General features: G+C 35.9%; 1 protein-coding gene across 6 annotated transcripts; it reads left to right on the plus strand.

Annotated features, from left to right (window-relative positions):
- Positions 1-137: 137 nt before the first annotated feature.
- On the plus strand, positions 138-27,466 carry LOC7462790 (ABC transporter C family member 3). Of its 6 annotated transcripts, XM_052451399.1 has the most exons (12): positions 455-2,657; positions 2,879-2,965; positions 3,055-3,705; positions 3,816-3,980; positions 5,904-6,195; positions 6,291-6,505; positions 6,579-6,884; positions 7,039-7,102; positions 7,181-7,260; positions 17,898-18,057; positions 18,140-18,170; positions 27,093-27,466. In XM_052451399.1, exons 1-12 carry the CDS (start codon positions 477-479, stop codon positions 27,190-27,192), a joined length of 4,332 nt encoding a protein of 1,443 aa, XP_052307359.1. In that variant the 5' UTR covers positions 455-476; the 3' UTR covers positions 27,193-27,466. The 6 variants fall into 6 exon arrangements, with proteins under 6 accessions (XP_052307357.1, XP_052307359.1, XP_052307358.1 ...); XM_052451398.1 differs by lacking the exons at positions 17,898-18,057; positions 18,140-18,170 and adding an exon at positions 7,503-7,533 and having other exon boundaries at positions 7,181-7,420; XM_052451396.1 differs by lacking the exons at positions 455-2,657; positions 2,879-2,965; positions 3,055-3,705; ... (4 more) ...; positions 7,039-7,102; positions 7,181-7,260 and adding exons at positions 10,346-12,791; positions 13,015-13,101; positions 13,191-13,841; ... (3 more) ...; positions 17,216-17,521; positions 17,676-17,739 and having other exon boundaries at positions 17,818-18,057.
- The last annotated feature ends 447 nt before the right edge of the window (positions 27,467-27,913 follow it).

Raw genomic sequence — 27,913 nt, forward strand, 5'->3', positions numbered from 1 at the left:
TTGAAAAGAAGATTTTAAGGCAAGGGATGATTGGGTAATAAATGTTCAATTTATAGGGACCCAATAGAGAAATAGTTTTGTTTGGGTATCCAATTAACAAATATTTGATAATCCAGGGATAAATATGTTTTTTGATTAGCTTTTCACAGCCGCCCATCGTAAGTTGTAACTGACCACTGTCTTGGCGGGACCTTTTTTTTCTTTTTTATTTCCCTCCGCCTGTGGATTTGTAATCTCTGCAAAGACTCACAGATCATGGAAATTTTTTTGAGTCAACAAAGCAAGGTGTCGCAGCCATTGTCTCAAGCTCATCTTCCATAATGCATGAACCAGGTTCGAATACTGATTTTCTTCTTGAATCCATTTTCATTAGTGGGGTCTGCGGATCGTTGCACTTGGTTTTGTTACTTGCTTTATGTGTCTCGTTTTTGTGTAAGAAACTCAGCAGGTGGGGTGATGGTGAGGGTTCTTCAGAGATGTTAATGATGAAGAGGAGGTTTTTGTGGTATAAACAGACCTTGGTCTGTTGTTTGGGTGTCTCGGTTTTTAATTTCATCTTGTGTTTGTTGAGCTACTTTTATTTGTATGGAAATGTTTTGTCTGATGGTGAAATAATGACCCTTTTGGATTTAGGGCTGAAAACACTCTCGTGGGGTGCACTTGTTGTTTATTTGCATACCCAATTCTTTAACTCAGGTGAAAAAATGTTCCCTTTGTCATTGAGAGTTTGGTGGGGTTTCTATTTGGCTATTTCTTGTTATTGCTTTGTTGTAGATGTTTTCCTTCATCGCAAACACGGGTCTTTGGAGATAGAGTGGTGTTTAGTGTCTGATGTGGTCTCTGTGTTTTCTGGATTGTTTCTTTGTTATGTTGGGTTTTTGAGAAGTGATATTCAAGATGTACTTGGAGAACCCCTTTTGAATGGTGATTCTAGTTCGATTAATAATTTGGAGACGAGTAATTCTAGGGGGGGAGATACGGTGACTCCTTTTGGAAATGCTGGTCTTTTCAGTATTCTCACCTTCTCTTGGATGAATTCTTTGATTGCTGCTGGCAATAAGAAAACTTTAGACCTTGAAGATGTTCCTCAACTTCACGGTGTTGACAGTGTGGTTGGAGCTTTTCCAGTTTTTAAAAATAAGCTTGAGTCAGATTGTGGTAGAGTTACCGGGTTCAAGCTCGCGAAAGCACTGTTCCTGTTAGTCTGGAAAGAAATTTTAAAGACAGCTTTATTGGCGTTGATATGCACGTTATGTTCTTTTGTTGGTCCCTACCTTATCGACGCTTTTGTTCAATGCCTTGAAGGGCGAGGAGAATTCAAGAATCAAGGTTATATTTTAGCTTCCACCTTTGTGGCTGCAAAGCTTGCTGAGTGCCTCGCACACAGGCATTCATCTTTTAGGTTGCAACAAATTGGAACAAGGCTCCGCGCAGTAACAGCCACGATGATTTACAACAAGAGCTTGACCATTTCCTGTCAGTCAAAGCAGGGGCATTCAAGTGGAGAAATGATCAATATTATGACAATTGATGCTGATAGACTTGGCACCTTTAGTCAGTTCATACACGATCCATGGTTGGTCATCTTGCAAGTTTGTTTGGCCCTGCTGATACTGTACAGAAATTTGGGACTGGGGTCGGTTGCTGGCTTTGTTGCGACAGGAATTGTCATGTCGTTAAACTATCCTTTCGGAAGATTAGAGGAGAAGTTTCAAGACAAGTTAATGGAATCAAAAGATAAACGAATGAAGGCAACCGTGGAGATTTTGAGAAATATGAGAGTTCTCAAGCTTCAGGGATGGGAAATGAAGTTTTTGTCTAAGATTCTTGACCTCAGGGAAGTAGAGACACGGTGGCTGAAGAAATACTTCTATAATTCAGTAGTGATCACTGTTGTCTGCTGGGCTACTCCCACTGTTGTGGCTGTGGCCACCTTCGGTACTTGCATGCTAATGGGAATCCCTCTTGAATCAGGGAAGGTCTTATCTGCACTCGCAACATTCGAGATTCTTCAATCCCCAATCTATAACCTTCCCGATACAGTTTCTATGCTAATTCAGACAAAGGTTTCTCTCGACAGAATTGCATCTTTTCTTTGTCTTGATGACTTGCAGCCTGATGCTATAGAGAAGCTTCCAGGAGGCAGTTCTGATACAGCAATTGAGATTGTTGATGGAAATTTCTCTTGGGATTTGTCTTCACCCAGCGCAACATTGAAAGATATAAACTTCAAAGTGCTTAATGGTATGAAGGTAGCTGTTTGTGGTACTGTTGGTTCAGGCAAGTCGAGCTTGCTTTCCTCCATTTTGGGAGAGTTACCCAAGATCTCAGGGACACTCAAGTTGTGTGGGACAAAGGCTTATGTTGCTCAGTCACCTTGGATACAGAGTGGTACGATAGAAGAGAACATATTGTTTGGTAAGGTGATGGACAGAGAAAGGTACGATAAGGTACTTGAAGCATGTTCCCTGAAGAAGGACCTGGAAATCCTCTCATTCGGTGATCAAACGGGTATTGGTGAGAGGGGTATCAATTTGAGTGGTGGACAGAAGCAAAGAATACAGATAGCACGTGCTCTCTACCAAGATGCTCAAATCTATCTATTTGATGACCCTTTCAGTGCCGTGGATGCTCATACTGGATCTCATTTGTTTAAAGTAAACTATCCCATCTTCCTTGAAACCATTGCTTGCAGTGGACGCTAACTTTTGCTGTCGATTTCTGTAGAAAAAATTACTAGTCCAGATAAAAGCACCACCCTTTGTTTTAATTTTCCTTTTAGTTGCTTCCTCTTTTATTCTTCTTTTCGTGCCTAATTAAAAAAAAAAAAACAATTGGCATTTCTCTTACAATATACTTGTTCGATTTTGCATGACAGGAAGTTTTGCTTGGTCTTTTAAGTTCAAAAACTGTTATTTATGTTACTCATCAGGTTGAGTTCTTATCCGCTGCTGATCTAATCGTGGTGAGTAATATGCATTTGTTTTCTTCATTGCTTGTGGGATTATCATGTCTCCTATTGTTTCATTTGTTTCAACTGTACCTTCTGGTTAGGTCATGAAAGATGGAAGGATCGCGCAGGCAGGGAAGTATGACGACATTCTCAATGCAGGATCTGATTTTAAGGTACTTGTAGGTGCACTCAAGACAGCTTTATCAGTTCTTGATTCCAGACATGCAGGACCAGTGTCCGAAAATGAAAGTGTCAGAGACAACAATGGAGGCGAGAACAGTACTGATAGGATTGTACATAACGAAGGAAATAAAGATTCACAAATTGGTAAAGCAGATGAGGTAGCCGAGCCACAAGCACAACTCATTCAAGAAGAAGAGAGAGAGAAAGGCAGTGTTGGGTTTCAAATCTATTGGAAATATATCACAATAGCATACGGAGGCGCTCTGGTCCCCTTTATATTACTGGCACAACTTCTCTTTCAGATCCTTCAAATTGGTAGCACTTATTGGATGGCATGGGCAACTCCTGTGTCAAAGGATGTGAAACCTGGTGTTAGTGGATCTAGACTGTTAATCGTCTATGTATCTCTGGTTATTGGAAGTTCTTTTTGCATGCTCGCTCAAGCCATGCTTTTTGTAACAGCAGGGTACAAAACTGCAACTCTACTATTCAACAAATTGCATCTGTGCATTTTTCGTGCTCCCATGTCCTTTTTTGAGGCAACCCCTAGCGGGCGAATCATTAACAGAGTATGCAATTTCAATATGTCATAGGTTCTGTATATAAGTGATTAGAATTAATTAGGGGAGGATACCAAGTTCAATACTTTTACTTCATTGATCTATTTCCTCTCGTGTAGGCTTCTACAGATCAAAGTGCATTAGATATGAAAATTCCACATACAGTTGAGGGCCTTGCCTTCGAAGCAATCATGCTTCTGGGAATCATAGCAGTGATGTCTCAAGTGGCATGGCAAGTTTTTATAGTTTCCATCCCCGTAATTGCTGCCTGTATCTGGTATCAGGTACTCCTTGTTTCTTTAAACACTCATTTACTTTTCCGAGCTCTACTTCAGTGCCCAAAATCTAATAATATCATTAGATCTCCTGATGTTTCTTCATTTGTCTCTTAATTTGTGTTTCTTTTTCCCAAGTTTTCTGAATCTTGCATGAAAATTTAAAAAGTGTCGAAGGCATTCAATGAGATGTAGCCGCTGTTTCATCATGACAAGTAATATATCTTGTTATCTATTTGACCCGCACCCGCCCTGGGCCAATTACTTTTTTTTTTCCTACAGATATTTTTGTATATATTGACTTTTTCAACGTATTTTTATACAAAAAAAAATTTATGTAAATCAAAAAGCTCATATATACATACATATAATTAAATAAATCAATAATTATATGTGTTAATAAATAATAAAAAAAATCATTAAACGATAACTAAAAATAAAATTGATAAAATTAAGAAACATATATAAATCAATATACTTAATCTTGTAAGACGAGATATTTATCTAATTGTGGTTGCTGAATTTTTTTATTAAATTTAATTTTCTATTCAGTCAAAAGATAATATAAACAGACACACATTAAATTAATTACATAAAAGAAAAAAAAAGTACAGTTGCACATAGAAATATTATCAAATGATAAATATTTTTTTAATTTTAAAAATAAATTTAATCTATATAAAAGATAAAAAAATTAGATATGGATGATAATAATATTTTCAAAAACTAAATATAGACAACATTATTAAAGCAAAGTCTTGTTTAAAAAATGTTAAATAAGAAAAAAAATCATAAAGGAATAATATTAATTGAAATATAAATTTTAAAATTATTTAAGAAAAAATAAATTAAAAAAGATATCATTTTAAATTAATATTAAAAAAAAATAGCCGGGATGTTGTGGCTTAACTCGTGAAACCTATACTCCAGGTCATGAACTCAACAATGTTCAATAATTTATTTTTCTTAAATTTATATTTAACCTTAAAAAAAAAAGCAAAAAAATAGTTCAGGCTCTCGTGTTCATGGCCAAGCGTGCCCGGGCTAGTGTAGGGAAGAACCCAGACACGTGTGTAGGCCTTTAAGCCCAGGCCCCCACGCCTGGGTTTATATATATATATATATATATATATATATATTTTGTGAACCCGTGTTTTGGCCACCATGTAATAGCTGAAAATTAGGGCAATATTTTTTTTATAAAAAAATTGAAATTTTAAGTTATTTTAACCCTGAAACACCTCATCAATACCCTTAAAACACGAATCCATTAACTCAAAATATTCAAAAAAGATCCAAAAACATAAAATCAAGCCATGTTAGATTTATCTTCCTCAACTTAGATTTATTTTTTCAGGCAACATTGAGGTTCTAAACAATCACAATTAAGCCCCTCTTATCTCATGGAATCCGTGGAGACCAAAAACATTCATTTTGGTGGTCGTAAATGACTTAAACGATGACCCTCTCATCACTAGAATCCGGTTATCGTTCTCTCTCTTTAATGCAGGACTGAAAAGTAATATAAATAAACTTTTATACCAAAACCGATTTGTTTTTTAAAATTTGAGAATCTACATTTATTTTTTATTAAATTTCTGGAACGCCACCCATGTTAGATGTCCTTTTCATTTTAGCCTATTTTCTTTTAATTCCATTATTGCCTAAGAAACTAGAAGTAATTGGTGTTCAATTATGATTAAGTTGCTCAAAATAAAACTTCCAAGACCAAAATAAATTATTGAAAAATGCAAAGTATCTCTACAGTTTTGTATGTGTGAATAGTGCGACTGAATAGTGAAAGAACCAAGCGTTTTAGAGTTTCTTATATTATATAATGATTTAGCATTTAGAAAGAGTTAAGAGTTTCTTATTATAATGATTTAGCATTTAGAAACAGAGGCGTTCAAACACATTTCTTGATGCATGCAGCAATACTACATTCCCTCAGCAAGAGAGCTTTCACGGTTGATTGGAGTATGCAACGCTCCAGTTATCCAAAATTTTGCAGAAACAATTTCAGGAGCAACAACGATCAGGAGCTTTGATCAAGAATCAAGATTCGAAGAAATAAATATGAAACTAACAGATGCATATTCTCGGCCCAAATTTCATAATTCTGCTGCAATGCAATGGCTTTGCTTCCGAATGGATATGTTCAGTTCTATTACGTTTGCTTTCTGTCTGTTTCTTTTAGTCTCTTTTCCAGAAAGAACTAATCCAGGTTGGCAGTTCTTGTCTTGCACCTCTTCTCTATTTCCCTTCCTATTGTCAACCAATGAGTGAACCTGAAATACACGTTTTTTTTCTTTTCCATAGCCATTGCAGGCTTAGCTGTTATGTATGCGCTTGAGCTACACAGGGCACAATTTGGGTTGATATGGTGTTTCTGCGATTGCGAGAACGAACTCATATCAGTAGAGAGAATTCTTCAGTACATTTCTATTCCTGCCGAGCCTCCTCTTGTAATTGAAGCGAACAGGCCTGACCATTCTTGGCCATCACATGGTGAAGTTGACATCGATAATCTGCAGGTAATTTTGTTCTGTTTATTGCTCCAACTGGCAGGCATTATTTTTATGTTACTAATGGCTGGATACGATGCAGGTCCGATATGCCCCACACATGCCACTTGTGCTGCGTGGTCTCTCATGCACTTTCCCAGGAGGGAAGAAAACTGGTATTGTTGGGAGAACAGGCAGTGGTAAATCTACTCTCATACAGGCTCTTTTCCGAACTGTTGAACCTGCAGCTGGTCAGATTATGATTGACAGCATTGATATCTCATTGATTGGCCTGCATGATTTAAGGTCAAGACTGAGCATTATTCCCCAGGATCCAACCATGTTCGAAGGGACTGTTAGAAGTAATCTGGACCCACTTGAAGAGTACACAGATGAACAGATCTGGGAGGTGTGTTGTTTCTATTATGTTAGCTCAATGAGGGGTGTGTTAATGCTGTTATACACGTGCCTGCGTGTTTCTTCTTAGAGTTGATGTTCAGTATTTCAAGGATTGGTGATTGAAACATAGCAAAAATGCTAACTTAAATTTGTTATGATCCCAGGTTCTGGACAAGTGCCAACTTGGAGATGAAGTTAGGAAAAAGGAAAGGAAGCTAGATTCCACAGGTTTGTCTTTCTCACCAATCACCGCTACCCCGTTTTTGTGCAATTCTTTTTAAATGGTCATCCTGGATGGTGGTGCAGTTATCGAGAATGGGGAGAACTGGAGTATGGGCCAGAGGCAGCTAGTCTGTCTTGGGCGTGTGCTACTCAAGAAAAGTAAGGTGTTGGTCCTTGATGAAGCTACTGCCTCAGTTGACACAGCCACTGATAATCTTATTCAGCAAACGCTCAGGAAGCACTTCTCTGACTGTACAGTGATAACCATTGCACATAGAATAACCTCTGTTCTTGACAGTGACATGGTTTTGCTTCTAAGTCAAGGTGAGTATGGAAACTTGATGTAGCATTGCCTGTAAATGATATGCATCCTCGATTTTCTCAAGTATTTGCAATCATGTCTCAGGTCTCATTGAGGAGTATGATTCTCCAACAAGGTTGTTAGAAAACAAGTCATCGTCATTCTCCCAACTTGTAGCAGAGTACACAGTGAGGTCAAATACCAGTTTCGAGAAATCAACTGGATTAAATTTATAGGTATGTTGATGATTATATGTAATTGTATCCTGCAAAATTATATGTAAACTATTATATCAGCAGAGGGTACAATAAGCTGAAATGCTTACTGTCTTTAAGTCAATTCCATTAAGGTTTGGTTGATGTGAAAGAATGTATTACGTTGAAGATTGCGAGATTGTCCAATGAATTGAGCAAATAAGTAAAAACCATGAAGCTAGCTTATCAAAGAATGTCTTATGATGTTAGCTTATTCTCATACCCAATTCTTTATTTCAGGTGAAATCTTTTTATGAGCTCTTCACCTCCCTCCCTCTTGTTTCTTCTTGTTTTTCTTTTTCTTGTTTTATATACATTGATCGTTGCTGGACTAGTTAAGAATCCAATTCAAATGATGTATCTAGTCCTCAATAACAAAGGCCAGTAGATGTTTATCGAACAAATACTGGGATGGAATGTGGTTTGAAAATCCCGTATAATTTTAAATAATTTAGCCTACCTGAAAATGAAACTTCATAATGATATAAATGAGAGAGGAGCAGAAAAGGCTCTGAAATTATCTAAGTATTTTTTCTTTTTTGTTCCATACGTATTATTTTATGCTTCTATCTAGATAAATGAAACCATATTTCTGCCTCCAAAATGCCGGAAAAGCCACATGAGAGTTATTTTTGAGAAAGAAACCCTTGTTTGTACAGGATAAAAGTTACTTTGTGGAGTGATCATGTGATCTTTTGTTGGAGTTTATAACGTTGTTGCTCCTTATGTTGCTCAAGATGGCATGTTTCTACAGCCGGATGGAGATCGGTTGAATTCTCTGATAGTTTAATATACTCGGATGGTTATATGTTTTATTACTGGACTTATATAAATATCTATTTATTATTAATAAAATTTTAATTTTAATTTTAATTTATATTTAATATTAATATAATATTAGAATAATAAATTTACAGTAAATATAAAGTTTAAGGAATAAAAATGTTTTGTAAGAAAAATTATAAAGTTGTTATAATTATGAGATTTTTATTGTATCAAAGCATTGTTCCTAAAATATTAATAATCGATATTCTTTTAAATACTGGATATTCACTAGAATCATAAAGACCAATATATTATGCACTTTTCTTTATGAAAAAAACGATTGTTCTCATAAATTGAAGCATAAAGAATACTTACAACTAATATGTAAGTATTTGTCATAAAACATGTACATTGAATTGACCCCCAAGAGAATTCTATATAGAGAGATTACTTATGTCTATGTAAAGATCCATATGACGGTTGTGTAAGTGATCACTAGGTTATTTTATATAGAGATTGTTATGCTTTAATCTTCTTATATATTATCTTAATCGAGATAACAAGAAGACAAAGATTGAATATAACATAAATTATATGAAAGTACTTATTCATTATCTTAGGTGAATTAGGAAAAATATTAATACAATTATTATATTTTAGAAATTAAATATTAAAATATAATTAATACAATGATTATATTTGTAGACCTAGAAAATCATGTAAGAATTTAATTGAGTTAATTTATAAAATTATTCTGAATTAATATATAAATATTATTCAGTAAAAAAATTAATGTTTTATTAATTTATAGGGTTTTTCATATTTCTCTATAAAAAGTAAATTATACCTCTTATTTAGAGGTTGTTGTATTTTATATAGTAAACTATGTAAGTCATAGAATAAAAAGCTATCACTTTAGACATAATAATTTCTCTATTTTAAATATGGATTTAAAAGATTTTTCATTATTGGTTTGTGTGGATTACGGTTGGAGGCTGTACAATTACATGACTTATGATTTGCGATAACCTAACCTTTAAAGAATTATTTAAAGTAAAAGAACATCACATATTCAATTAATAAATCTCTAAATAATTCTAGATCTATCCAACGAGATCTTATTAATTCCCAGAATTTTTTTTTTATTTCTGCTACATGTATACTATTCGGGAAACCCAACATTAAAAAATTTTGAATTTTTTTTTTAAAATTAATATTTTTTTTGATATTTTTAGATTGTTTTATAATAATTGAATTATTCTGACCCATCATTAGGGTTCTTTTTTACTTTGTACTGTAATTTTATTAGTCTACTCTTTCTTATTTAATATAATTTTTCTCCGGTCTTTAATCCTGTATTTATGTTTTAAGCTGTTAGCTTTCCAAATTTCTGATTCATATGGATTTGGTAGCTATAATCAATGGCATATATATATATATATATATATATATATATATATATATATATATATATATATATATATATATATCAAGCATTTGTATAAGGTTACATAATAAACCATTGACGCGGTGGATATCAATTTCTTCATAATAATAGTTATTAAATCCGCCATGATATTACAATTCGAATTGATAACCTACAATTTAAAACTGATTGAGATTCATTTTAAATTATTTTGGACATTGACTAGGTCAAATCCAATTAAAAAAAATATTGGATCAATTTCATGAATTTCTTTTGAAACTTTGTTTTTCTTAATTTTTATGATTGAAAAGAAGATTTCAAGGCAAGGGATGATTGGGCAATAAATGTTCAATTTATAGGAACCTAATAGAGAAATAGTTTTGTTTGGGTATCCAATTGACAAATATGTGGTAATCGAGGGATACATATGTTTTTTGATTAACTTTTCACAGCCGCCCATTGTAACTGACCCCTGTCTTGGCGGGACCTTTTCTTTCTTTCTTTTTTATTTCCCTCCGTCTGTGGATTTGTAATCCCTGCAAAGACTCACTGATCATGGAAATGTTTTTTGAGTCAACAGAGCAAGGTGTCGCAGCCATTGTCTCAAGCTCATCTTCCATAATGCATGCACCAGGTTCGAATATTGATTTTCTTCTTGAATCCATTTTCATTAGTGGGTTCTGTGGATCGTTGCACTTGGTTTTGTTACTTGCTTTATGTGTCTTGTTTTTGTGTAAGAAACTCAGCAGGTGGGGTGATGGAGAGGGTTCTTCAGAGATGTTAATGATGAAGAGGAGGTTTTTGTGGTATAAACAGACCTTGGTCTGTTGTTTGGGTGTCTCGGTTTTTAATTTCATCTTGTGTTTGTTGAGCTACTTTTATTTGTATGGAAATGTTTTGTCTGATGGTGAAATAATGACCCTTTTGGATTTAGGGCTTAGAACACTCTCTTGGGGTGCACTTGTTGTTTATTTGCATACCCAATTCTTTAACTCAGGTGAAAACATGTTCCCTTTGTTATTGAGAGTTTGGTGGGGTTTCTATTTGTCTATTTCTTGTTATTGCTTTTTTGTAGATGTTTTCCTTCATCACAAACACGTGTCTTTGGAGATAGAGTGGTATTTAGTGTCTGATGTGGTCTCTGTGTTTACTGGATTGTTTCTTTGTTATGTTGGGTTTTTGAGAAGTGATATTCAAGATGTACTTGAAGAACCCCTTTTGAATGGTGATTCTAGCTCGATTAATAATTTGGAGAACAGAGGGGCAGATACGGTGACTCCTTTTGGAAACGCTGGTCTTTTCAGTATTCTAACCTTTTCTTGGATGAATTCTTTAATTGCTGCTGGCAATAGGAAAATTTTAGACCTTGAAGATGTTCCTCAACTTCACGGTGTTGACAGTGTGGTTGGAGCTTTTCCAGTTTTTAAAAATAAGCTTGAGTCGGATTGTGGTAGAGTTACAAGGTTCAAGTTCGCAAAAGCTTTGTTCCTGTTAGTCTGGAAAGAAATTTTATGGACAGCTTTATTGGCGTTGATTGACACGTTAGGTTCTAATGTTGGTCCCTACCTTATCGATGGTTTTGTTCAATGCCTTGAAGGGCGAGGAGAATTCAAGAATCAAGGTTACATTTTGGCTTCCGCCTTTGTGGCTGCAAAGCTTGCCGAGTGCCTCGCAAACAGGCATTCATCTTTTAGGTTGCAACAAATTGGAACAAGGCTCCGTGCAGTAACAGCCACGATGATTTACAACAAGAGCTTGACCATTTCCTGTCAGTCAAAGCAGGGGCATTCAAGTGGAGAAATGATCAATATTATGACAATTGATGCTGATAGACTTGGCACCTTTAGTCAGTACATACACGATCCATGGTTGGTCATCTTGCAAGTTTGTTTGGCCCTGCTGATACTGTACAGAAATTTGGGACTGGGGTCTGTTGCTGGCTTTGTTGCGACAGTAATTGTCATGTCGTTAAACTATCCTTTCGGAAGATTAGAGGAGAAGTTTCAAGACAAGTTAATGGAATCAAAAGATAAACGAATGAAGGCAACCGTGGAGATTTTGAGAAATATGAGAGTTCTCAAGCTTCAGGGATGGGAAATGAAGTTTTTGTCTAAGATTCTTGACCTCAGGGAAGTAGAGACACGGTGGCTGAAGAAATACTTCTATAATTCAGTAGTGATCACTGTTGTCTTCTGGGCTACTCCCACTGTTGTGGCTGTGGCCACCTTCGGTACTTGCATGCTAATGGGAATCCCTCTTGAATCAGGGAAGGTCTTATCTGCACTCGCAACATTCGAGATTCTTCAATCCCCAATCTATAACCTTCCCGATACAGTTTCTATGCTAATTCAGACAAAGGTTTCTCTCGACAGAATTGCATCTTTTCTTTGTCTTGATGACTTGCAGCCTGATGCTATAGAGAAGCTTCCAGGAGGCAGTTCTGATACAGCAATTGAGATTGTTGATGGAAATTTCTCTTGGGATTTGTCTTCACCCAGCGCAACATTGAAAGATATAAACTTCAAAGTGCTGAATGGTATGAAGGTAGCTGTTTGTGGTACTGTTGGTTCAGGCAAGTCGAGCTTGCTTTCCTCCATTTTGGGAGAGTTACCCAAGATCTCAGGGACACTCAAGTTGTGTGGGACAAAGGCTTATGTTGCTCAGTCACCTTGGATACAGAGTGGTACGATAGAAGAGAACATATTGTTTGGTAAGGTGATGGACAGAGAAAGGTACGATAAGGTACTTGAAGCATGTTCCCTGAAGAAGGACCTGGAAATCCTCTCATTCGGTGATCAAACAGTTATTGGTGAGAGGGGTATCAACTTGAGTGGTGGACAGAAGCAAAGAATACAGATAGCACGTGCTCTCTACCAAGATGCCCAAATCTATCTATTTGATGACCCTTTCAGTGCCGTGGATGCTCATACTGGATCTCATTTGTTTAAAGTAAACTATCCCTTCTTCCTTGAAACCATTGCTTGCAGTGGACGCTAACTTTTGCTTTCGATTTCTGTAGAAAAAATTACTAGTCCAGATAAAACACCACCCTTTGTTTTAATTTTCCTTTTAGTTGCTTCCTCTTTTATTCTTCTTTTCATGCCTAATTAAAAAAAAAAAAAAAACAATAGGCATTTCTCTTACAATATACTTGTTCGATTTTGCATGACAGGAAGTTTTGCTTGGTCTTTTATGTTCAAAAACTGTTATTTATGTTACTCATCAGGTTGAGTTCTTATCCGCTGCTGATCTAATCTTGGTGAGTAATATGCATTTGTTTTCTTCAGTGCTTGTGGGATTATCATGTCTCCTATTGTTTCATTTGTTTCAACTGTACCTTCTGGTTAGGTCATGAAAGATGGAAGGATCGCGCAGGCTGGGAAGTATGACGACATTCTCAATGCAGGATCTGATTTTAAGGTACTTGTAGGTGCACACAAGGCAGCTTTATCAGTTCTTGATTCCAGACAGGCAGGAGCAGTTTCCGAAAATGAAAGTGTCAGAGACAACTATGGAGGCGAGAACAGTACTGATAGGATTGTACATGACGAAGGAAATAAAGATTCACAAATTGGTAAAGCAGATGAGGTAGCCGAGCCACAAGCACAACTCATTCAAGAAGAAGAGAGAGAGAAAGGCAGTGTTGGGTTTCAAATCTATTGGAAATATATCACAACAGCATACGGAGGAGCTCTGGTGCCCTTTATATTACTGGCACAACTTCTCTTTCAGATCCTTCAAATTGGTAGCACTTATTGGATGGCATGGGCAACTCCTGTGTCAAAGGATGTGAAACCTGTTGTTAGTGGATCTAGACTGTTAATCGTCTATGTATCTCTGGTTATTGGAAGTTCTTTTTGCATGCTCGCTCATGCCATGCTTCTTGTAACAGCAGGGTACAAAACTGCAACTCTACTATTCAACAAATTGCATCAGTGCATTTTTCGTGCTCCCATGTCCTTTTTTGACGCAACCCCTAGCGGACGAATCATGAACAGAGTATGCAATTTCAATATGTTTTAGGTTCTGTATATAAGTGATTAGAATTAATTAGGGGAGAGTACCATGTTCAATACTTTTACTTCATTGATCTATTTCCTCTACTGTAGGCATCTAAAGATCAAAGTGCATTAGATATGGAAATTCCACATACAGTTGGGGGCCTTGCCTTCGAAGCAATCATGCTTCTGGGAATCATAGCAGTGATGTCTCAAGTGGCATGGCAAGTTTTTATAGTTTCCATCCCCGTAATTGCTGCCTGTATCTGGTATCAGGTACTCCTTGTTTCTTTAAACACTCATTTACTTTTCCGAGCTCTACTTCAGTGCCCAAAATCTAATAATATCATTAGATCTCCTGATGTTTCTTCATTTGTCTCTTAATTGTGTTTCTTTTTCCCAAGTTTTCTGAATCTTGCATGAAAATTTGAAATTGTCGAAGGCATTCAATGAGATGTAGCCGCTGTTTCATCATGACAAGTAATATTTCTAATTAGCTATTTGACGTGCACCCCGCCATGGGCCAATTACTTTTTTTTCTAAAAATGTTTTTGTATATATTGATTTTTTCTATGTATTTTTATACATAAAACAAAATTTATGTAAATCAAAAAGCTTATGTATATATATGTAATTAAATAAATAGATAATTATACGTGTTAATAAATGATAAAAAAAGTCATTAATAATAACTCAAAATAAAATTAAAAAAAATCAAGAAACATATATAAATTAAGATATTTATCTAATTGTGATTGCTGAATTTGTTTATTAAATTTAATTTTCTATTCAGTCAAAAGATAATAGAAACAAATACATATTAAATTAATTAAATAAAAAAAAGAAAAAAAAGTATAATTGCACATTAAAATTATTATCAAATGATAAATATTTGTTTATTTTTAAAAATAAATTTAATCTATATAAAAAATAAAAAAATTAGATATGGATGATAATAATATTTTCAAAAACTAAATATAGACAACATTATTAAAGCAAAGTTTTTGTTCTAAAAAGGTTAAATAAGAAAAATATATCAGAAATGAGGGATATTATTTGAAATATAAATTTAAAAATTATTTAAGAAAAAAGACATTAAAAAAGATATCATTTTAAAAAATCAATATTACAAAAAAATAGCTTGGATGTTGTGACTTAACTCGTGAAACCTATATTCCAGGTTATGAACTCAACAAGGTTCAATAATTTTTGTTCTTAAATTTATATTTAACTTTAAAAAAAAGAGCAAAAAAATAGTTCAGGCTCTCGTGTTCATGGCCAAGCGCGCCCGAGCCAGTGCAGGGAAGAACCTAGGCATGTGTGCAGGCCTTTAAGCCTAGACCCACACGCCTGGGTTTTATATATATATATATATATATATATATATATATTGTGAGCCCATATTTTAGCCACCAAGTAATGGCAAGATAATATTTTTTTTTATAAAAAAACTCAATTTTTAAGTCATTTTAACCCTGAAACACCTCATCAATATTCTTTAAACACGAAACCATTCACCCATTAACTCAAAAAATCCAAAAAAAATCCAAAAACATAAAATCAAGCCATGTTAGATTTATCTTTCTCGACTTAGATCTATTTTTTCAGGTAATATTGAGATTCTAAACAATCACCATTAAATCCCTTTTATCTCATGGAACTCGTCGAGACAAAAAACATCCATTTTGGTGGTCATAAATAACTTAAACGATGACCCTCTTATCACAAGAATTTGATGACCATTCTTTTTCTAATCTGGGACTGAAAAGTACTATAAATAAACTTTCATATCAAAACTGATTTGTTTTTTAAAGTTTGAAAATCTAAGTGTAATTTTAAAAAAAATTTCTGACATGCCATCCATGTTTGATGGCCTTTTCATTTTAGTCCATTTTCTTTTAGTTCCATTATAGCCTAAGAAACTAGAAGTAATTGGTGTTCAATTATAATTAAATTGCTCAAAATAAAAATTCAAGACCAAAATAAATTATTGACAAATGCAAAATATGTCTACAGTTTTGTATTTGTGTGAATAGTGTGACTGAATACCAAAATCGATTTGTTTTTTAAAGTTTGAAAATCTAAGTGTAATTTTTTAAAAAATTTCTGGCATGCCATCCATGTTTGATGTCCTTTTCATTTTAGTCCATTTTCTTTTAGTTCCATTATAGCCTAAAAAACTAGAAGTAATTGGTGTTCAATTATAATTAAATTGCTCAAAATAAAAATTCAAGACCAAAATAAATTATTAACAAATGCAAAATATGTCTACAGTTTTGTATTTGTGTGAATAGTGTGACTGAATACCAAAATCGATTTGTTTTTTAAAGTTTGAAAATGGAAGTGTATTTTTGAAAAAATTTCTGGCATGCCAACCATTTTTGATGTCCTTTTCATTTTAGTCCATTTTCTTTTAGTTCCATTATAGCCTAAGAAACTAGAAGTAATTGGTGTTCAATTATGATTAAATTGCTCAAAATAAAACTTTCAAGACCAAAATAAATTATTGAAAAATGCAAAGTATCTCTACAGTTTTGTATTTGTGTGAATAGTGCTACTGAATAGTGAAAGAACCATGCGTTTTAGAGTTTCTTATATTATATAATGATTTAGCATTTAGAAAGAGTTAAGAGTTTCTTATTATAATGATTTAGCATTTAGAAACAGAGGCGTTCAAACACATTTCTTGATGCATGCAGCAATATTACATTCCCTCAGCAAGAGAGCTTTCACGGTTGATTGGAGTATGCAACGCTCCAGTTATCCAAAATTTTGCAGAAACAATTTCAGGAGCAACAACGATCAGGAGCTTTGATCAAGAATCAAGATTCGAAGAAATAAATATGAAACTAACAGATGCATATTCTCGGCCCAAATTTCATAATTCTGCTGCAATGCAATGGCTTTGCTTCCGAATGGATATGTTCAGTTCTATTACGTTTGCTTTCTGTCTGTTTCTTTTAGTCTCTTTTCCAGAAAGAACTAATCCAGGTAGGCAGTTCTTGTCTTGCACCTCTTCTCTATCTCCCTTCCTATTGTCAACCAATGAGTGAACCTGAAATACACGTTTTTTTTTCTTTTCCATAGCCATTGCAGGCTTAGCTGTTACGTATGCGCTTGGCCTACACACGGCACAATCTGTGTTGATATGGTGTTTCTGCAATTGCGAGAACAAACTCATATCAGTAGAAAGAATTCTTCAGTACATCTCTATTCCTTCCGAGCCTCCTCTTGTAATTGAAGCGAACAAGCCTGACCATTCTTGGCCATCACATGGTGAAGTTGACATCGATAATCTGCAGGTAATTTTGTTCTGTTTATTGCTCCAACTGGCATGCATTATTTTTATGTTACTAATGGATGGATACGATGCAGGTCCGATATGCCCCACACATGCCACTTGTGCTGCGTGGTCTCTCATGCACTTTCCCAGGAGGGAAGAAAACTGGTATTGTTGGGAGAACAGGCAGCGGTAAATCTACTCTCATACAGGCTCTTTTCCGAACTGTTGAAACTGCAGCTGGTCAGATTATGATTGACAGCATTGATATCTCATTGATTGGCCTGCATGATTTAAGGTCAAGACTGAGCATTATTCCCCAGGATCCAACCATGTTCGAAGGGACTGTTAGAAGTAATCTGGACCCACTTGAAGAGTACACAGATGAACAGATCTGGGAGGTGTGTTGTCTCTATTATGTTAGCTCAGTGAGGGGTGTGTTGATGCTGTTATACACGTGCCTGCGTGTTTCTTCTTAGAATCGATGTTCAGTATTTCAAGGATTGGTGATTGAAACATAGCACAAATGCTAACTTAAATTTGTTATGATCCCAGGTTCTGGACAAGTGCCAACTTGGAGATGAAGTTAGGAAAAAGGAAAGGAAGCTAGATTCCACAGGTTTGTCTTTCTCACCAATCACCGCTACCCTATTTTTGTGCACATCTTTTTAAATGGTCATCCTGGATGGTGGTGCAGTTATCGAGAATGGGGAGAACTGGAGTATGGGCCAGAGGCAGCTAGTCTGTCTCGGGCGTGTGCTCCTCAAGAAAAGTAAGGTCTTGGTCCTTGATGAAGCTACTGCCTCAGTTGACACAGCCACTGATAATCTTATTCAGCAAACGCTCAGGCAGCACTTATCTGACTGTACAGTGATAACCATTGCACATAGAATAACCTCTGTTCTTGACAGTGACATGGTTTTGCTTCTAAGTCATGGTGAGTATGGAAACTCGATGTAGCATTGCCTGTAAATGATATGCATCCTCGATTTTCTGAAGTATTTGCAATCATGTCTCAGGTCTCATTGAGGAGTATGATTCTCCAACAAGGTTGTTAGAAAACAAGTCATCATCATTCTCACAACTTGTAGCAGAGTACACAGTGAGGTCAAATACCAGTTTCGAGAAATCAACTGGATTAAATTTATAGGTATGTTGATGATTATATGTAATTGTATCCTGCAAAATTATATGTAAACTATTATATCAGCAGAGGGTACAATAAGCTGAAATGCTTACTGTCTTTAAGTCAATTGCATTAAGGTTTGGTTGATGTGAAAGAATGTCTTATGTTGATGATTGCGAGATTGTCCAATGAATTGAGCAAATAAGTAAAAACCATGAAGCTAGCTTATCAAAGAATGTCTTATGATGTTAGCTTATTCTCATACCCAATTCTTTATTTCAGGTGAAATCTTTTTATGAGCTCTTCTCCTTCCTCCCTCTTATTTCTTATTGTTTTTCATTGTTCTTGTTTTATATACATTGATCGTTGCTGGACTAGTTAAGAATCCAATTCAAATGATGTATCTAGTCCTCAATAACAAAGGGCAGTAGATGTTTCTCGAACAAATACTGGGATGGAATGTGGTTTGAAAATCCCGGATAATTTTAAATAATTTAGCCTACCTGAAAATGAAACTTCATAATGATATAAATGAGAGTGGAGCAGAAAAGGCTCTGAAATTATCTCAGTATTTTTTCTTTTTTGTTCCATTGCTTTAAGATGGTGTCGAAGTCGATGGTTGCTCCACTGTTTGTTATACCTTCTACAACCTTAAATACAGAAGCATTATGCACATGAAGCGTGATATGCAGCGTTGGCTTCCGGAGAACCCTTCTTTAGTCTGTTCTTCTCACGGCTAGTTTGCCTTCGCTGACAGAGATCATGTTTGTCTCCCTTTCCTCCGATGCTACCATGCTAAATATTTTCATGCTTGGGGCATTCTTGAAAGCCTTCCGATGATACAGAAGATGCCTTTTCCTCATCCCCACACGTGACAAGGCAGTCTTCTTCTTCGTATTATGCTACAACCATCATTGATTCAGCTGGGGAAGTTTCCTTTCAGAAATTTTGGTCGACCCAGTGATCCCGAGCCTGGTCTGGGTTAGGTTTTACTTCAAACTGTTGTCCTTTTTTTTTTTTTTTAATCAAAACAAAGTTGTTTAATAGGTTTTAAAAAATCACAGTTTGGATTGACCACCGACCTGTGACCCGGGCTTTCAACCCCTGGTTGGGTGAACACGTAAAATTTTATGCTTCTATTTAGATAAATGAAACCATATTTCTGCCTCCAAAATGCCGGAAAAGCCACAAGGAAATTTTTTTTGAGAAAGAAACCCTTCTTTGTATAGGATCAAAGTTACTTTGTGGAGTGATCATGTGATCTTTTGCTGGAGTTTATAACGTTGTTGCTCAAGATGGCATGTTTCTACAGCCGGATGGAGATCGGTTGGATTCTTGGATATTTGCTAGGATTGTAGAGACTAATATATTATGTATTTTTTTTTTTGAAAGAAACAATTGTTCTCATAAATTGAAGTATAAAGAATACTTATAACTAATATGTAGGTATTTTTCATAAAACATGTACATTAAATTGATTCACATGAGAATTCTATATAGAAAGATCACTTATGTTTATGTAAAGATTCATATGATGATTGTGTACGTAATCACTAAGTTATTTTATATAGAGTTTGTTATGCTTTGATCTTCTTACATGTTATCTTAATCGAGATAACAAAAAGGCAGAGATTGAATATAATATGAATTATATGAAAGTACTTGATTCATCACCTTATGTAATTTAGAAAAAATATTAATACAATTATTATATTTTAGAAATTAAAAATTAAAATATAATTAATACAAAAATTATAATTCTAAACCTAAAAAAATCAAGTTAGCATTCAACCTCTAAAAGTTGAAATTTGAGCAACAAACATGGCAACCTGTCAAATGTTTAGGTGAATATGCAATGTTTTTGTCCCTTAACGACTCATTTTCTTTGTTCCTGTATCTGAACAAGAATGATATATACTTTGGTGATGACAATGAATCAAACTGTGATTGGAAAAATAAACAAATCTGGTGAAGGCAAGGATCTAACTGGTGTATTCAACTTAGATGATCACAACATTGAAAGGCTCGATCTTGATTGATGATTGCAAGGGGAAGTTTTCCTCTCCATCTTCTCGAATAAACTATGATGCTACCACACCTAGTTGATGCTTCCCTCTTGATGAATAATAGTTATTAAATCGGGTGTGATGCAACAAATTGACTTAATAATCTACAATTTAAAATTTAATTAAGATTCATTTAAAATTATTTTGGACATTGACTAGGCCAAATCCAATGAAAAAATATCGGATCAATTCCATGAATTTCTTTTGAAACTTTGTTTTAAGAAATTTGTTTTCTTAATTTTTATGATTGAAAAGAAGATTTTAAGGCAAGGGATGATTGGGTAATAAATGTTCAGTTTATAGGGACTCAATAGAGAAATAGTTTTGTTTGGGTATCCAATTGACAAATATGTGATAATCGAGGGATAGATATGTTTTTGATCAACTTTTCACGGCCGCTAAATCTAATTGTAACTGACCCCTGTTTTAGCGGGAACTTTTTTATTTATTTCCCTCCGACTGTGGATTTGTAATCCCTGCAAAGGCTCACAGATCATGGAATTTTTTTTTTGAGGCAACAGAGCAAGGTGTCGCAGCCATTGTTTCAAGCTCATCTTCCATAATGCATGCTCCAGGTTCAAATATTGATTTTCTTCTTCAATCCAATTTCATTAGTGGGTTCTGTGGATCGTTGCACTTGGTTTTGTTACTTGCTTTATGTGTCTCGTTTTTGTGTAAGAAACTCAGCAGGTGGGGTGATGGAGAGGGTTCTTCAGAGATGTTAATGATGAAGAGGAGGTTTTTGTGGTATAAACAGACCTTGGTCTGTTGTTTGGGTGTCACGGTTTTTAATTTCATCTTGTGTTTGTTGAGCTACTTTTATTTGTATGGAAATGTTTTGTCTGATGGTGAAATAATGACCCTTTTGGATTTAGGGATTAGAACACTCTCTTGGGGTGCACTTGTTGTTTATTTGCATACCCAATTCTTTAACTCAGGTGAAAACATGTTCCCTTTGTTATTGAGAGTTTGGTGGGGTTTCTATTTGGCTATTTCTTGTTATTGCTTTCTTGTAGATGTTTTCATTCATCACAAACACGGGTCTTTGGAGATAGAGTGGTATTTGGTGTCTGATGCGGTCTCTGTGCTTACTGGATTGTTTCTTTGTTATGTTGGGTTTTTGAGAAGCGATATTCAAGATGTACTTGGAGAACCCCTTTTGAATGGTGATTCTAGTTCGATTAATAATTTGGAGACAAGTAATTCTAGGGGGGGAGATACGGTGACTCCATTTGGAAATGCTGGTCTTTTCAGTATTCTCACCTTCTCTTGGATGAATTCTTTAATTGCTGCTGGCAATAGGAAAATTTTAGACCTTGAAGATGTTCCTCAACTTCACGGTGTTGACAGTGTGGTTGGAGCTTTTCCAGTTTTTAAAAATAAGCTTGAGTCAGATTGTGGTAGAGCTACCAGGTTCAAGCTCGCGAAAGCACTGTTCCTGTTAGTCTGGAAAGAAATTTTAAAGACAGCTTTATTGGCGTTGACACACACGTTATGTTCTTATGCTGGTCCCTACCTTATCGACGCTTTTGTTCAATGCCTTGAAGGGCGAGGAGAATTCAAGAATCAAGGTTATATTTTGGCTTCCACCTTTGTGGCTGCAAAGCTTGCTGAGTGCCTCGCACACAGGCATTTATCTTTTAGGTTGCAACAAATTGGAACAAGGCTCCGTGCAGCAACAGCCACGATGATTTACAACAAGAGCTTGACCATTTCCTGTCAGTCAAAGCAGGGGCATTCAAGTGGAGAAATGATCAATATTATGACAATTGATGCTGATAGACTTGGCATCTTTAGTTGGTACATACACGATCCATGGTTGGTCATCTTGCAAGTTTGTTTGGCCTTGCTGATACTGTACAGAAATTTGGGACTCGGGTCAGTTGCTGGCTTTGTTGCGACAGTAATTGTCATGTCGTTAAACTATCCTTTCGGAAGATTAGAGGAGAAGTTTCAAGACAAGTTAATGGAATCAAAAGATAAACGAATGAAGGCAACCGTGGAGATTTTGAGAAATATGAGAATTCTCAAGCTTCAGGGATGGGAAATGAAGTTTTTGTCTAAGATTCTTGAACTCAGGGAAGTAGAGACACGGTGGCTGAAGAAATACTTCTATAATTCAGTAGTGATCACTGTTGTCTCTTGGGCTACTCCCACTGTTGTGGCTGTGGCCACCTTCGGTACTTGCATGCTAATGGGAATCCCGCTTGAATCAGGGAAGGTCTTATCTGCACTCGCAACATTTGGGATTCTTCAATCCCCAATCTATAACCTTCCCGATACAGTTTCTATGCTAATTCAGACAAAGGTTTCTCTCGACAGAATTGCATCTTTTCTTTGTCTTGATGACTTGCAGCCTGATGCTATAGAGAAGCTTCCAGGAGGCAGTTCTGATACAGCAATTGAGATTGTTGATGGAAATTTCTCTTGGGATTTGTCTTCACCCAGCGCAACATTGAAAGATATAAACTTCAAAGTGCTGAATGGTATGAAGGTAGCTGTTTGTGGTACTGTTGGTTCAGGCAAGTCGAGCTTGCTTTCCTCCATTTTGGGAGAGTTACCCAAGATCTCAGGGACACTCAAGTTGTGTGGGACAAAGGCGTATGTTGCTCAGTCACCTTGGATACAGAGTGGTACGATAGAAGAGAACATATTGTTTGGTAAGGAGATGGACAAAGAAAGGTACGATAAGGTACTTGAAGCATGTTCCCTGAAGAAGGACCTGGAAATCCTCTCATTCGGGGATCAAACAGTTATTGGTGAGAGGGGTATCAACTTGAGTGGTGGACAGAAGCAAAGAATACAGATAGCACGTGCTCTCTACCAGGATGCCCAAATCTATCTATTTGATGACCCTTTCAGTGCCGTGGATGCTCATACTGGATCTCATTTGTTTAAAGTAAACTATCCCATCTTCCTTGAAACCAAATTACTAGTCCAGATAAAAGCATCACCCTTTGTTTTAATTTTCCTTTTAGTTGCTTCCTCTTTTATTCTTCTTTTCGTGCCTAATTAAAAAAAAATAAAAATTGGCATTTCTCTTACAATATACTTGTTCGATTTTGCATGACAGGAAGTTTTGCTTGGTCTTTTAAGTTCAAAAACTGTTATTTATGTTACTCATCAGGTTGAGTTCTTATCCGCTGCTGATCTAATCTTGGTGAGTAATATGCATTTGTTTTCTTCATTGCTTGTGGGATTATCATGTCTCCTATTGTTTCATTTGTTTCAACTGTACCTTCTGGTTAGGTCATGAAAGATGGAAGGATCGCGCAGGCTGGGAAGTATGACGAAATTCTCAATTCAGGATCTGATTTTAAGGTACTTGTAGGTGCACATAAGGCAGCTTTATCAGTTCTGGATTCCAGACAGGCAGGAGCAGTTTCCGAAAATGAAAGTGTCAGAGACAACAATGGAGGGGAGAACAGTACTGATAGGATTGTACATGACGAAGGAAATAAAGATTCACAAATTGGTAAAGCAGATGACGTAGCCGAGCCACAAGCACAACTCATTCAAGAAGAAGAGAGAGAGAAAGGCAGTGTTGGGTTTCAAATCTATTGGAAATATATCACAACAGCATACGGAGGAGCTCTGGTGCCCTTTATATTACTGGCACAACTTCTCTTTCAGATCCTTCAAATTGGTAGCACTTATTGGATGGCATGGGCAACTCCTGCGACAAAGGATGTGAAACCTGGTGTTAGTGGATCTAGACTGTTAATCGTCTATGTATCTCTGGTTATTGGAAGTTCTTTTTGCATCCTGGCTCGAGCCATGCTTCTTGTAACAGCAGGGTACAAAACTGCAACTCTACTATTCAACAAATTGCATCAGTGCATTTTTCGTGCTCCCATGTCCTTTTTTGACGCAACCCCTAGTGGACGAATCATTAACAGAGTAAGCAATTTCTGTGTGTCTTGTGCTCTTTATATAAGTGATTATAATTAATTAGGGGAGAGTACCATGTTCAGTATTTTTACCTCATTGATCTATTTCCTCTCATTTAGGCTTCTAAAGATCAAAGTGCACTAGAAATGCAAATTCCAGATCTAGTTGGGGGTCTTGCCTTCGAAGCAATCATGCTTCTGGGAATCATAGCAGTGATGTCTCAAGTGGCATGGCAAGTTTTTATAGTTTCCATCCCTGTAATTGCTGCCTGTATCTGGTATCAGGTACTCCTTGTTTCTTTAAACACTCATTTACTTTTCCGAGCTCTACTTCAGTGCCCAAAATATAATAATATCATTAGATCTCCTGATGTTTCTTATACTTTCTTCATTTGTCTCTTAATTAGTGTTTCTTTTTCCCAAGTTTTTTGAAACTTGCATGAAAATTTAAAAAATAGTGTCGAGGACATGCAATGAGATGTAGTCCCTGTTTCATCGTGACAGTAATATATCTTTTATAAAAAATATATATTTTGAAGTCATTTTAACCCAAAGCACATCACCAATATCCTTGAAATACCCTAAACGAATCCATTAACTCAAAATATCCAAAAAAGATCCAAAAACATGAAATCAAGCCATGTTAGATTTATCTTCCTTGGCTTAGATTTATTTTTTCAAGCAACATTGAGGCTCTAAACAATCACCATTATGCCCTTCTCATCTCATGGAATCCGTGGAGACCAAAAACATCTATTTTGGTGGTCGTAAATGACTTGATCAGTGACCTTCTCTCTTATCACTGAAATCCGGTGACCATTCTCTTTTTAATCAGGGACTGAAAAATACTATAAATAAATTTTTATACCAAAACTGATTTTTTTTTAAATCTAAAGGGACATAAATTGTCTAATTTGTTTTGTTTTTAAAGTTTGAGAATCTAAGTGTATTTTTAAAAAGAATTTCTGGCACACCACCCATCTTTGACGCCGTCTTCATTTTAGTTCATTTTCTTTTAATTCCACTATTGCCTAAAAAACTGGAAGTAATTGGTGTTCAATTATGATTAAATTGCTCAAAATAAAACTTCGAGGATAAAAATAAATTATTGAAAAATGCAAAGTATGTCTACAATGTTTTGTGTTTGTGTGAATTGTGCGACTGAACAATGAAAGAACACGCATTTTAGAGTTTCTTATTATAATGATTTAGCATTTAGAAAGAGAAGAGTTCTAACACATTTCTTGATGCATGCAGCAATATTACATACCTGCAGCAAGAGAGCTTTCACGGTTGATTGGAGTATGCAATGCTCCAGTTATCCAAAATTTTGCAGAAACAATTTCAGGAGCAACAACGATCAGGAGCTTTGATCAAGAATCAAGATTCCAAGAAATAAATATGAAACTAACAGATGCATATTCTCGGCCCAAATTTCATAATTCTGCTGCAATGCAATGGCTTTGCTTCCGCATGGATATGTTCAGTTCTGTTACGTTTGCTTTCTGTCTGTTTCTTTTAGTCTCTTTTCCAGAAAGAACTAATCCAGGTAGGCAGTTCTTGTCTTGTATCTGTTCTTTATTTCCATTCCTATTGTCAACCAATGATTGAACCTGAAATACACGTTTTTTCTTTTCTTTTTCATAGCCATTGCAGGCTTAGCTGTTACATATGCGCTTGAGCTACACATGGCACAATTTGGGTTGATATGGAATTTCTGCATTTGTGAGAACAAACTCATATCAGTAGAGAGAATTCTTCAGTACATGTCTATTCCTGCTGAGCCTCCTCTTGTAATTGAATCAAAGAGGCCTGACCATTCTTGGCCATCACATGGTAAAATTGATATCGATAATCTACAGGTAATTTTGTTATGTTTATTGCTCCAATTGGCAGGCATTATTTTTATGTTACTAATGGCCGGATACGGTGCAGGTCCGATATGCCCCACACATGCCACTGGTGCTGCGTGGTCTCTCATGCACTTTCCCAGGAGGGAAGAAAACTGGTATTGTTGGGAGAACAGGCAGCGGTAAATCTACTCTCATACAGGCTCTTTTCCGAACCGTTGAACCTGCAGCTGGTCAGATTATGATTGACAGCATTGATATCTCATTGATTGGCCTGCATGATTTAAGGTCAAGACTGAGCATTATTCCCCAGGATCCAACCATGTTCGAAGGGACTGTGAGAAGTAATCTGGACCCACTTGAAGAGTACACAGATGAACAGATCTGGGAGGTGTGTTGTCTCTATTATGTTAGCTAAATGAGGGGTGTGTTGATGCTGTTATACACGTGCTTGCGTGTTTCTTCTTAGAATTGATGTTCAGTGTTTCAAGGATTGGTGATTGAAACATAGCACAAGTGCTAACTTAAATTTGTTATGATCCCAGGTTCTGGACAAGTGCCAACTTGGAGATGAAGTTAGGAAAAAGGAAAGGAAGCTAGATTCCACAGGTTTGTCTTTCTCACCAATCACCGCTACCCCATTTTTGTGCACATCTTTTTAAATGGTCATCCTGGATGGCGGTGCAGTTATCGAGAATGGGGAGAACTGGAGTATGGGCCAGAGGCAGCTAGTCTGTCTTGGGCGTGTGCTCCTCAAGAAAAGTAAGGTCTTGGTCCTTGATGAAGCTACTGCCTCAGTTGACACAGCCACTGATAATCTTATTCAGCAAACGCTCAGGCAGAACTTCTCTGACTGTACAGTGATAACCATTGCACATAGAATAACCTCTGTTCTTGACAGTGACATGGTTTTGCTTCTAAGTCAAGGTGAGTATGGATACTTGATGTAGCATTGCCTGTAAATGATATGCATCCTCGATTTTCTGAAGTATTTGCAATCATGTCTCAGGTCTCATTGAGGAATATAATTCGCCAACAAGGTTGTTAGAAAACAAGTCATCGTCATTCTCCCAACTTGTAGCAGAGTACACAGTGAGGTCAAATACCCGTTTCGAGAAATCAACTGGATTAAATTTATAGGTATGTTGATGATTATATGCAATTGTATTCTGCAAAATTATATGTAAACTATTATATCAGCAGAGGGTACAATAAGCTGAAATGTTTACTGTCTTTAAGTCAATTGCATTAAGGTTTGGTTGATGTGAAAGAATGTATTATGTTGATGATTGCGAGATTGTCCAGTGAATTGAGCAAATAAGTAAACACTATGAAGCTAGCTATCAAAGAATGTCTTATGATGTTAGCTTATTCTCATACCCAAATCTTTATTTCAGGTGAAATTTTTTTATGAGTTCTTCTCCTTCCTCCCTCTTGTTTCTTATTGTTTTTCTTTGTTGTTGTTTTATATACATTGATCATTGCTGGATTAGTTAAGAATCCAATTCAAATGATGTATCTAGTCCTCAATAACAAAGGGCAGTAGATGTTTCTCGAACAAATACTGGGATGGAATGTGGTTTGAAAAATTCCGGATAATTTTAAATAATTTAGCCTACCTGAAAATGAAATCTCAAAATGATATAAATGGGAGTGGAGTAGAAAAGGCTCTGAAATTATCTCCGTAGCTTTAAAATGGTGTCGAAGTCGATGGTTGCTCCCCTGTTTGCTGTACCTTCGACAACCTTAGATACTGGAGCATTATGCACAAGAAGCATGGTATGTGTATATCGTTGGCTTCCGGATAACCCTTCTTTAGTCTGTTCTTCTCACGGCTGGTTTGCCTTTGCTGATAGAGATC

The sequence above is a fragment of the Populus trichocarpa genome, chromosome 3 (genome assembly GCF_000002775.5).
Source record: "Populus trichocarpa isolate Nisqually-1 chromosome 3, P.trichocarpa_v4.1, whole genome shotgun sequence".
Taxonomy (NCBI): Eukaryota; Viridiplantae; Streptophyta; class Magnoliopsida; order Malpighiales; family Salicaceae; genus Populus; species Populus trichocarpa.

Excerpts from the sequence above, each read along its gene's own strand:
- LOC7462790 (XM_052451395.1), top strand. The coding sequence starts at position 10,398 with ATGGAAATGTTTTTTGAGTCAACAGAGCAAGGTGTCGCAGCCATTGTC. Across the intron at positions 24,488-25,459 it reads CTGCCTGTATCTGGTATCAG|CAATATTACATACCTGCAGC; the intron begins GTACTCCTTGTT and ends TGATGCATGCAG. Across the intron at positions 26,980-27,061 it reads GGTTTTGCTTCTAAGTCAAG|GTCTCATTGAGGAATATAAT; the intron begins GTGAGTATGGAT and ends ATCATGTCTCAG.